At 35.7% G+C, this 12,656-nt stretch overlaps 1 protein-coding gene across 2 annotated transcripts in view; it reads left to right on the top strand.

The window, feature by feature from the left end:
* Window positions 1-4,646, top strand: part of CD2AP (CD2 associated protein) — an 88,050-nt gene extending 83,404 nt beyond the window's left edge. For both annotated transcript variants that reach the window (XM_081942913.1, XM_081942912.1), the window contains exon 18: window positions 1,529-4,646. In XM_081942913.1, the coding sequence (XP_081799039.1) occupies window positions 1,529-1,570 (42 nt within the window). In that variant the 3' untranslated portion in view covers window positions 1,571-4,646. The remainder of the gene's footprint in view (window positions 1-1,528) is intronic.
* The last annotated feature ends 8,010 nt before the right edge of the window (window positions 4,647-12,656 follow it).

The raw sequence follows: 12,656 nt of genomic DNA, 5'->3' as shown, positions 1-12,656 counted from the left end.
AAATTGAGGGCAAGCTTAATTGTCTATAAAACTGAGATAATCAGACCCACAATTGAAAGCTAAGAGTAGAGCATAAAATGGCTACTTTAGATTTAAGATTTTCTCTTTCATCTTTAATTGATATTTATTTCAGGCTGTAGGTTTCCGAAAGAACAAATATTACACTGTATCATAGAAGACTGTGGTATTAACTGAAAATTCTCTGTTGTTCAAATTTATTTTGTCATTGTCATGCATTTCTAAGATATCCAACTCAAATATTTGGCAGACATTCAACTCAAACAATGGGTTTCTCTGGGCAGCACAGAACAAAAGTAAACAATACAAAATAGGAGGAAGGTATATTATGTGTGTTTATAACCTTTAGTTATTTCTAAAAATAATAAAGGTGAAATAAAATAAACCAATAAGTAAAAATAACCACAAAAACATATGTTTAAAAAACAGTGCAAAATGGTAACCGTAAAATAATAACTCAGCTAGACCAAAACACTTGGAGGAAAAGCCATGTTTTAACAATTTTTTAAAAGGCAAGTAGAGTTAGTGCCCATCATATATTGGAAAGGATTATTTCAGATCATAGGAGTAGTCACCAAAGAGATGAACTTCTTACATCCCATAAGAGGGCAGTGTTTAATCGAGGGAACCTGGAGCATGTCCTCCAGGCTGATGTTTTGGGGAACAGGCAGTTCCCACAGATGTTCTGATCCTAAGCCAAATATGGTTTGAAAAGTCTTAATCAGCACCTTGAAAGACACCCGGATGCCTCCTGGGAGTCAATGGAGCTAACACTGTGGTGGCATCCCATGGGCATCATGAGCTCCACCATAACTTTCTGGGCTGCACCATTTGGACTAAATTAAGGCTTCAGGTGGTCTTCAAAGGCATTCTCATTGCAGTTAAGAGATTACTAAAGCATGGGTGACTATAAGCAAAACCTGCTGATGCAGGATCAGGCACAACTGGTACACATAATGCAGTTGAGTATACAAGAATTGATGATGCTTTATTCTGTACAAATGTATAATCTCACCCAGTGGCTTCTTGTAGGTATTAAAGAGGGGAGAAAGTAGAGCCATGAGGCACTTTGCAAAATACTCATTAGTAGCTAAGCCTTGAATCACTTAATCCAAACCTTCAGAACCATACATACTGGGATTTGGTTTTTGAAATTCCTTGAATGAATTTGTTCTTGGTATCCATTTTTGCTTGTTTTCTGATGTGTTTTATTTATTTCACCCTTTTATGGTATTTATGCTTTTATTGCATTAATTGCCCAGAGTTGCTTTATGTGAGATGGGCAGCCATATAAATCTAAATAAATAAGTTACATGGTAGAAGCTGTTGTGGTGTTGCTGCTGCAGTAGACTGTCATGGCAGAGGATAACTTATCCCAGTAATAAATTTCTAGAATATAATAGAATGAAGAGCAGTACTAAATTTAAAACATATTTGATGGGTTGTAAATGTGTATGAAATATGAAACATTATCTATTTGATTAATGTTTATTATTTATATCATTCACAGGTGGAAATAGAAAAGCTCAAGAGGGCTCTCGTAACTACATGAAAGAGCCACATTCCGTTGATCCTTAATGTGCCAGGATTTCAGAATCAGAAATGAAATTGACTTTTTAAAACCTCAAGCCAACGGAAGATAGCATTCCATTAGAAAAAAAAATCTGAGTATAATCTTATTTATATTCTGTGAGCTATGAGGGAAAAAACAGATAGCTTTTTTGTTTGTTTCTTGCCAATATAGGAGAGGCCTTATTTCTTACTGTGCAGTATGGCAGGGTTTGCTTGAGAATACTACTGAATCTGTATAAAATGGGAGTTCTTAGTATATTTTTATTGAATATACCCTAATTTTAAGAGATCTGTACTATAAATAAGGCAATATAACTTTGCAAATAAACTGTAAAATATATAGTATAGGAGAAAGGCAAATGGTATAGTTTTGTACATTTATTAGTCTTTTCACCATGCTAAAGGGAATATGACGTTAATCATATGCTGTTTTATTGTTCAGGTCTTTTGAGTTTGTTCTCACTATGAAACAGAAGGATCACCAAACTCTAGCACTATGATATTGTAATATTTCCTTAAGTGAAAATCCAGAATGCAGTACTGTGGTTCTTGCATTATAGAATTTATAGAAAAGATTTATAATTAGGACAGATGGACACATAAACACATGAATTGAGATAATCCTATAATATGACATTTTTGCTAATTACTATAGAATGTGACATGTTAAATGTTCTCTTGAGTGTTTTATTTCTTTTTATAAATTATAAATCTAACACTACAATATTACGAGCTTTAAAATGCTTTGCACTAAAATTGTTACATTTTAAAAACCTACATATAACAAAATATTTAAAACTACCAGTTTTCTAAATGCAGTCTTAAAATAAGGGTATATCATCTACATAGTTGTTAAAATATTCAGTAAATCAATAGTGAGTTTTTAGATAAACATTTGGCTTATGCTTTAGAATTCAAATTGAATTACTGTTTATTTTTAACAAGGTTTCTTTGAGTCATCTTGTTTAAGTTATTTCTACAGCCTAAAATCCCATTTATTTTCTGTAAAGAAGAAAAACTGAACTTCTTCACTGCTGTGTTCAAGCCAAAGATAAAAATATAATTCACCCTTTGTTCTTCTAGCATTGCTATCCTAAAAGAGGGAACTGTTTCATGAATGATTTTAGGCTTGACTAAGTGAGTGAAATGATTTGATGCTTATGTCCTGTTTTATATGGCATTAATATTTTGTCTTATTTGGATGTGAGCAAACCATGTTGGTATTTTTAACACAATTTTTTTTAAATTCTAATTGCAAATATAAATCATTGGATTAAAATTGGAAATGAAAACATGGGTGTGTAAAGTCATGATGCCTGTTTGCTTACTATACGGATACAGAGCAAATAACATACAACTAATATATCACTTAATGATCATCCTCTGTTGCCAATTTTCCTTAGTAATAGTAATAAATAATGTTCTCAGATTATTAATTTCTAGCTCAAAGAGATTCATTTCATACTAATTTATAAAGAGATTAATAATTCTTGGCTTAGTAGTCAAAACCGCCATTTGTGGGTTTATTGGCCTCCACATTTTGCAGAGAATTCAGAGATGGGAGGCAGGTTTGATCTTGAACAGATCATTTGCAAGTAATCCCCTGCAAAACTCAGGAGAAAGAGCAATAAGCCATCTTCTTCAACAAACATGGTGGATTGACGTACAAAAAAGTTGCCCGTGCTCCAAGGTACCTAAAGTACCATCATATATTGTTGTTGCTGTTTTATCTAAAAAGTTGTTAGAAAAGCTTCCCCCACGTTTCTTTGTCATAGGAAAAACATGTTTTTTAATATTTCTGTGAATAGCAGCAGTTAAACATTCTAGGTGTCTTTTCAAAATCAAAATTTTGCAGAATAGAAACTTAGAAACCATCTGCCTTTTCTCTTCCAATGTTCATTAAAGTATTATTTTTCCCCCAGTACAAGGTAGCTTTTTGATAGCACCTTCCACCCTTTCTATTTTCTTTAACCTACACACACACACACACACACACGCACACACACACACACACGCACACACACCAATTGAGAAAGCATGGGGAATTTTAAAACGTGACTTTGGGTTTACAAAAAAAACAAACCCAACCGAAGGACCAGCAATGAGAGATAGTTCGTACTTTCTTGGGAACACTCCAGCATAGAGCAAAGCCATATTTTCTTTTTTTCCCTACCCATCACAGAAGGAAGATTTTTTTTTCCTCTCGTAAGGGCATTTTTTTAAAAAGTTGCAAGGATTTTTTCACCAAAAATCCACTTCTTCCTTCTGGTAACTTCTTCATTCTTCCTAGGATAAGAAAAGGAATGAGTTTCCCCTTCCCTTCATACTTTTGCAGAAGCAGAAATAATAAGTAAAAATTGTGCCTTAAAAAGAAAAGTCTTACTTGCACTAGTCAAAACACAGTTCTATTCCTCCTCAAAGCTGTACTGAATTGTTCCACAAGTAGAGGTTTTGGTGCAGTACTGAAACTGGGCAGAGTGGAACAGCACACTCAGTAGGAGATAGAGGTATGGTCTCTTAATTGTTCAAATTCATCCTAAATTGAACAAAATGGCCTTGAGTGTTGAAATTCGAAGTGGTTTTTTTTTTCTGATTTCAGTTCCTTTACACCCTCCCATGATTATGCAAACAAGAATTGGTTTTGATTTTTAAAAAGTCATTTATATACTTCTTATTTAGAACCTGAATGTGAAGCAGAATAGGTCACTGTAAAACAGTTTTTTCTACCTTGAAGCTTATAGCAGATAAATTTAGGACAATCATGGAACTCAGAAGTGTTAATTATTATATTGTCTTCTTTCCTGCAGCAATAAATAACCAAGTGCAATGACTGATGTAATAAATCCTAGAGATTTCCACTATGAAGGTTTTTTTTTAAAGTGATGGCTGTTTTTTCTAATGTCTGTCTTTATGCTCTGTGATGGGAAATGGGACTGGATGCAGACATTCCAAAGAATAAAATTTATTTCAAGCAGGAATCTTTACTGACTTGTTTACAGGTGCTGCAAAATTATGTATGCTATCAAAATGCCACAAATAAAATTATATGCTGTTAATGTGAAATGTATTTTTGTTTAAAAGCATTCAAACACCTTTTATGTCATTAATCTGTATTTGTGTACAGAGAAAAGGACATTTGTATGATTACAAAACAGATGATTCTATTTACATGTGAGAGAGGAGAAAAATGTATTTTGTCACCATTGGTTTTCAGTATTTAATGTTTAAGATGTCAATCCAATATAGTGCAATCAATTTTTATTAGGTATAATAAGGTAACATTATTTAATGATATCATAGTCTTGCATTCAAAACCACCTTTGAGGAGGTGAATGGAAATATTAGGGAAATCTGGAAATCCGATTAGTATAAAACTGATGAGATAAAAGCTGAATGCTTGGATATTCTTACTCATTGTGAAACAAAATAGGAATTAGACTACTGGGAAGATGGAATTATTTCATTCCAAAATGCTAAATGATCTAGTTAATGACAGCACTTCCTCTCCAGAACCAAGATGCAATCAGTGGCACAGGCCTATGCTCAAAACAGTGTTTGGGTCTTTTTCTTTCTTCAGTGGAATATGTAACATTTTAAGAGAAAACTTTGTTAATTATAATAAACAAGTCCTCAATATTAAAGTATACTAACAAAATAGTAAAAGGGTGTCACTGCAAGTAGATTAACTGATACTTCTCTAAATCAGTTTAGCCTGATCAACATATAGTGAGGTACTAAGCCAGGGCTGTCAAACTCTCGGCCAATGGGCTGGATGCATCACATGCTGGCCATGCTCAATTTAGTGAAGGGGAAAAAAGTCCCAATATGTCACTTGACGATGCCATGAAGACATGAGTTTGACACCCTTGTACCAAGCAAACTAATTCTCTTAGCCTTGAATAGTTTGACTACATCTGTCTCTCTTATCAAACTTACAATCAAATTACGAATAATTACAAGTTTTTAAAAGTTTCAGAATTGCTACTAAAAGCCATGTTCACAGTATCCTAATATGAACCAAAGGCTGAAATTGAACGTGACAAGGGGAACAACATGTCCTTTAAAGAGAGTAGGCTCATAAAATTCTTTTAATTTAAATGAAAAGACAAGCCAATTTAGATGCTGCCAAACATGAACATGTTTAAAGGCTTTAACATTTCTCCCCTTCCATTCAATTGTGCATAATTCTCGTCTGCTTAAACAAGTTACTGCTATTTTAGGGGCAGTTTTTCAGAATTTCACAACTACCCAGCTGGCTTTATGCCTCAGGAAGAATTAGAAATCAGACCTCCCTGTTTCTAGCCTAATGTTTAACCACCATACAAAACTAGCTCTCCAAAACCCATATTAACCATAAACAAATCCAGTACACAACATTGTTCCAGTTCAGATGTCAGCAAGTCCAAAAAGAACCACCCAAAATAATATGTCCCAATTTTAACCTTGATTGAATAAACTAGATTTGTGTTCTTACTTTTTGCATAAAACCATCTTGCTCTTTAATCCATTCAGATGATTGTTGAGCCTAGTCCCAATTACTCTCTGGGATTGGCATTCTTATTTTGGTTTTTTAAAGCCTCATCTGATTTTTTAAAATGTCTAATGACAAATTCTTGTTCACATTCTCAGACAGATTTTGTTGCAAATCTTTTTTCTATAACAGCCTCATCTGGGAAATAGAATGTTGCTAAGAACAGACAACTTAGCTGACATCAATGATTCAAGGTCCCAGTGTAATTCCTTAAAATGTCTTTGAACACCAAATTGCTTATCTTGTTATTTCTCTTCTAGTGTCTCCAAAATTGAAAATAACTTTCCCACAAAAATACAATTATTCTTTAGAATTTATTTCAAAGTATTAATATTCAAAATCAAATATTCCAACATTTCAGATCCCCTAATCTGTTTAAAACTTTTTAAACATCTTGTTTTTTGCTGTTTATTTTATATTCTTAAAGCTTTTAAATAACTGTTAAGAAATATTAAGGAATGAAGGCACTCATCTGTGTTTCCAGCCTTGTTATTTTGAAGGTCTCTAACCTTTTTTAAGTAATTAATAACCAATCTCTAATAGCTGATTAGCAGAAGTTGAATTTATATTCCCTTGGTTCCTGGTTTGCTATCTTGAGATTTCATGAAAAGCCATTCTATGGAGCACAGCTCGTGTGAACCTGCATCTTCTGTTCACCCAGAGTGGGTCAAACAAGGTGATCTGCTCATTCACCTGCCTGTTTTTAGTTGCAATTGTCAATTCCACTTACATGGATCTGTCTTCATGCCTCCATTCTTCTTCAGAAGTCATCTAACTACTATATGTATCTTGTCTTTTTATGTACACAGAGCATATGCACTAAAGACAAATTCCTTCTGTGTCCAATCACACTTGGCTAATAGAGAAATCTATTCTATGCTATGCTACACTATTCTATTCTATTGTTCTGATGTCACACCCAAATTTCACAAGACACAATTTGGATTTTCATTGACTGTTGATTGCATCCTATGATCTACCAGATCATAGTTCCGCCAAGCAAGACTTTCAGGCTTATTTAAATAATATTTTATACAAAGTATGGTTCCAAGCAGTCTTGCCTAGATTTAAATTTAGATAATTTGGGCTTCTTTTTATTCTGGTTTTCATCTTCTATCGTGTTTGATCCTCCATTCACACCACACTGGAGCTTCTTCATTTCATTCGATCTAGACTTAATTCTATCATTGTCCCACATTTCTTCTTCAGGGTATCAAAAATTAATCTGTCTAGCTGTATGGAACTTTTAACGTATAGAACATTTTAAAAAAGATCTCTAGATTTATTTTTCACCCAGTTCAGTTGACTTCATAATGTTATCATATGTGTGAATACAATCATCCTAATTCTATACGGATATTAAGTAGTGTAATGCAAATAAAACTCTGGCAACCTAGAATTGTGTTTGTGACAATGTTTTCCACAAAACTAGATAATTAATGGCAAATTGGGTCCTGTGCTACTAACAATGGATGATTGGAGTCTCAGTATTGCTTACTTGGAACAGACCAATTACATCTTTCCTTTATCTGCTTATAGGAAATTGAAATCAATCTTCAGCCTTATTATTTAGTTAAGCACTGAAAACTCACCCAAAATCATAATCTTAAATGAATCTGTCAGTTATCTATTTTTGGAAATAGCAACTTCAACATAATTCCTCTTTGCAATTCTCCTTTATCATTTGAAGTTGATTAAGACACTCCCTCCAGGGATGAAAACATAAAGGATGTTATCTCTTCCATAAAAGGTTACCACAATTTCAGCTGGCTGTGAAGATCCTCAGGCATCAATATATCCAATGAAATAAGCACCCCATAAAGCAAAAGCCTAACTTAACTATGAAGAGTACTGATAAGAAAAAATATCTCTAATTAACATTCTGCAATTTTCTTAGCACTTCCAAAATGCTGCCCTTAAGGCATAAACATGACTTTACTAATTTTGTCCATTTAACTTCTAGCTTTCCACAAAAAGCACATGTTAGGGGTGTCTAATTGTGTCAAATCTGGTTGAAAGCCAGAACGCCAGAGTGTTATGATGAATTTCTCTAAATCACTGGAGTGCTTTTCAAGTGCAAATACATTTTACATTTTAAGCATGCTCAATTAAGAATCCCATCTCACTAGATATATATGGTTCTCAATATATCAAGTACTGGGGACTGAATACACTGGCTACCACCATCATTTCCATTCCTTGTCTTGTCAAATGTTGATGGTAGGCATTTTCAAGAATACATCTGAGTCCCAAATGGTCCCCACAGAGAATAATAATGCTGGGATACTTTAGCCTCATCTTGGACATGGGTGCCCAGAAAATGAACAAAGGTAAGTAGAGGTAGTAGGAAGCATCCTGCAGGGGCAGGAGAGGAACTAAAGGAATGGCAGAAGGCATTCTGGTATTGTGCCCACATCATCTACCTGTTGCTGCATCTAATTGCAAGTGTAAAGTTTCCTAAGATTATTGCAAATTAGTAAATAGAATAGCAGGCCATTATAATGGAGGAATAGAAGACCTCCAAGATCCCTTCCAACTCTGTTAGTCTGTTATTATGTCATTCCATCTGATTAGTTCACACATTGCATGAAGCCAAGGTTTGCTTTATCTAGGTTCTGTTAAATAAACTAGAATGGTTGGGCTTTAGCACAATATTAAATCAAACCAGGTTTACAGTCTAATTTCTGAGTCCACATAATAATCTAAGCTAAATTAAACAAATTAAACAAACAAATTCCAATAGTGATTAATGCTGGAGTCCTCTGTGTGATATCACCGGGACCAATTGGCACCCTTGGCACCCCCCAACTGCTATACCCCATCTGACATTTTGCTTTATGATATCTCTCCAGCACTTAAGTCTCAACATGTTTTCAAAATCCAAGTGTGCCCACTGAACAAAATTGTTGGAAATTTCTGAAGTAAAGCAATCTGTGAAATGCATCAGCCTTAGCAATTATGTGGCAGAATCCAGGAACAGATCTGACCTCATGGAGGCCTGAACTACCTATGTTCATAAAATAGATTTGACCCTTGGCCAACTTCAGCAGAACCACTGCTGGTTAATTCCAGATTTTTTTTTTGTGATTTTTCACTGCAGGTACTCTTCTGTTCTGAACTACTGCAGTTGTTAAGTGAATCACACGGTTGTTAAGCAAATTCAGTTTCCCCATTGACTGCTTGGCAGAAACTGACTGGGAAGGTTGCAAGTGGTTGCAAGTTGCAAATGGTGTTCATGTGCCTGGGATGCTGCAACCATTGTAAATACATAATGGTTGCCAAGCGCCTGACATGACCATGGGTACGTTGCAAGATTGTAAGTGTGAGGACTGGTTGTAAGTCACTTTTTTCAGGGCCATTGTAACTTCAAAATCACTAAATGGTTAAGTTGAAGTGAGATATAGTGAGATATTTAGAGAGACAAACTGGTCTCTCAAGATATAATTTAAAATGTGACCCACATTATAATATTTTATCTTCTCAAATTCAGCTTAAGAATGTATTTTCTTAATACATTTAATACATTAAAATTAAATTAATTTCCTTCTTCCCTGCAACAAAACCTAACAGTTATACCTGGGGAAGGTAGCCTAGTAAAATGATCACATATGTCTGCAGAGATGCCTAGATATATTATTTACAACTTTGCAGGCAATATTTGGAATATTGTCATTCAGCACCACACAAATCTGAAGATCCCATCAGTCAGGAAGCTGGAGATAATTTTAACGAAAGGAAATGATTATAAATTGTAAACTGCTCAAACATTATAAATACATTATAAATATTTTTAGTCTTATCATATTCCCCAACAGCACCCAGAAAAGTTGTCCTTGCACCCCCTTCCATTTAATCTGAAAGTTACTAATCCAATAAATACCATTGTACACTACTATTGTTTTCATACATTTGCTCAAACCGAAAACTGCTATTAAATCATACCAACATTTTGAAACACTGTAACTATTTTCCAGTTTCAAATGCCTTTCTTCCTCTTATATTAAGGATTCTAAAATTGTGTACTTCCTACATTGGTATGTCTCCTTTTTAACCTTTTCACTGACACATACTAGGAACACAGCCTTAAAATGCCACAACTGTGTTTGTTACCATTTTTAGTGAGCTGACAATTCAACTGGAATCAGGAAGTAAAATTATTACCTCATGTTTTAGTCCCCCACTTGTCTTCTTTCCCAACCTACTGTATTTTCAGAGCTGTGGAAAGTCTGCTCTAAGTTTGGTCTCCCTCCTCCTACATGAATTATTTTTTTATATTTTTTGCCCTTAGACGCTTTATATTATATTTCCTAGTCTTTTCCCCTTATCTTTTCCTTTCATAGACCCAATTTAAACTTGAATCCCAGTCAAAATTCAATCTTCCTTTTTCCTATTGAGATATTGGAATGTAAATATATGGACTAGGACTCTGCATTAGCACTCCAGTTATCACTGGTCTCATGGAAAGTCAACGTCTGCAGACTATAAGAACTTGTCTGGAGCACCTTTTAGATGCAAACACTCTACCGTTTTGAATGGCATTTCCCTACAGTGTCTTTGTAGACTTTCAGGCTTTAATCCAACCCATTTGTGCTCAATGACCATTTTTATATAGTTTTTCTTGTTTTGAAAGAGAAAAAAATACTTACTTCAAATCCTCTACTGAGTGGGAAAGAAAGAACTTTTTTATGCACTTCCTGCTGATTACCACACAGAGCGTAGCTAGACATGGATTACTTCTGTGTCTTATTTCTTAGAGCAGGGGTGTCAAACTTGATTTCATTGAGGGCCACACCAGGGTTGTGTTTGACCATAGGGGGTGGGGTGGAGATGGGGGCCAGGAGGTGCATGGTCAGGGTACGTGTGGTCAGCTCAGCATTACTCATGTCAGGGGCAACTGTGGTGGCCTGGGTGTGGCTGGGAGGATCCTAGCACGGCCCTCCCGAGCTCAGTTTTTGATAGCAGAGGCACTGCAAGCCGGACCTTCACTGTTTCCAGGGTGGCCCTGGGGGCCAGATCTAAGCACCCTGTGGACCTTGAGTTTGACACCCTAGTTGTGCAACTTTTTCTGGATGAGTACATGGGTTAAAGCAGGAATTCTGAAAGTGCTTGGCCCAATTACCCCTTTCCTCAGTCTTAAATAATATTATTAATATGATCCCGACGAAAAGAGAGAGAATACTATTTTACACAATTGTCTCAGTATCAGAAGTCAACAGAATCCTCACCTTAGAAACAAGTAATAGCAAATTGCTGCATTATCACCCAGGACAGGCCCTAAATATCCTACTCTAGTTCAAGTATTTCTGGGTTAAAAAGTCCAATTACGGGCAAGGTAGTGGGAGAACAAGGACCACTCTTTTGAAGAGGTTCCTAGTGACTATGGAGTTTTTCCCAAGTGTAAAAGGGCCTTTACCACTTCCCAAATTTGCCAACTACATACTTCTCTGCTGGGTTGAGCAAAATAATCAAATTGTTCTTGAAAAGCTACAGGCTGTGGCTTTTGGTGTCTCTTAAAGACCACACATTTTAATTTTAAAGTTCTAAACCAATTGAAAAACTACCTCTTCCCATTTAGAGCTCCCCCCCCCCATTATTTCCTGTCTTCCTCAGAAGCTTGTAGTGTATGTCATGCCCCACCCCTACAAGGGATCAGGTTGGGGAGGGTATAGGAAATTGAGGTTTGTGGAAGCAGCAAAATAATACACTTGTTCTTTATCTTTACTCTTCCAGATGTTATTCATGTAGTTGTCACCGTGAAAGACCGAAATTGGTGAATGTCGACATTCACCGGTGAATGGAAAGACCGAAATTGGTGAATGTCGACATTCACCGGTGAATGGAAAGACCGAAATTGGTGAATGTCGACATTCACCGGTGAATGTCGACACATACCAATTTCGGTCTTTCACTGTGACATATATATAACGAGTCAGCGTAACGCTTTACTTTTGCTTTTCAATTCGCGGTCCTGGAAACTACTCGTTCTAACCGCGCAGGATCGCAGGTTTTTAAAAAAAAGAAGTCCGCGAATAGAAGACGCTTAAAAGGAAGCGAGGAGCCGAGGTGTCGAGAGGATAAGGGTATTAGGATAAGGGTATTAGGGTAAGGCTGTCAAGAGGATAAGGGTATTTAGCAAATATTTCGGACATACACCAAGCGACTATGTGAATGTCAACATTCACTGGTGAATGTCAACATTCACCGGTGAATGTCGACATTCACCAGATTTCAGACTTTCACAGTAACATAGTCATTGCAATTCTTCCAAGTGCCTTACACCTTTTCTGATCTCAGGGATGCAATCACTATGTTGATCAATTTTAGAGCCCAGGAAGATGAAGTCCTTTACTATTTCTCATTGTCCAGCTGCACTCTGACCTGTGTGTTCTCTGCAGTTGTCTTTATCTTTGTTTTCTTTGTTAAGATGCAGTCCAAATTTTTCATGTTCATCTTTGACTCTCAGGATTAGCCTTTCCAGATGTTCTATCATCTGCAAATTGGAGATTGTTGTATAAAAATACACATGCATGATGCC

This window comes from Natrix helvetica (assembly GCF_964273705.1).
Source record: "Natrix helvetica genome assembly, chromosome: 2".
Classification (NCBI taxonomy): Eukaryota; Metazoa; Chordata; class Lepidosauria; order Squamata; family Natricidae; genus Natrix; species Natrix helvetica.
Note: the sequence above shows the minus strand (reverse complement) of the source record. Positions and strands in the feature narration are given on the sequence as shown.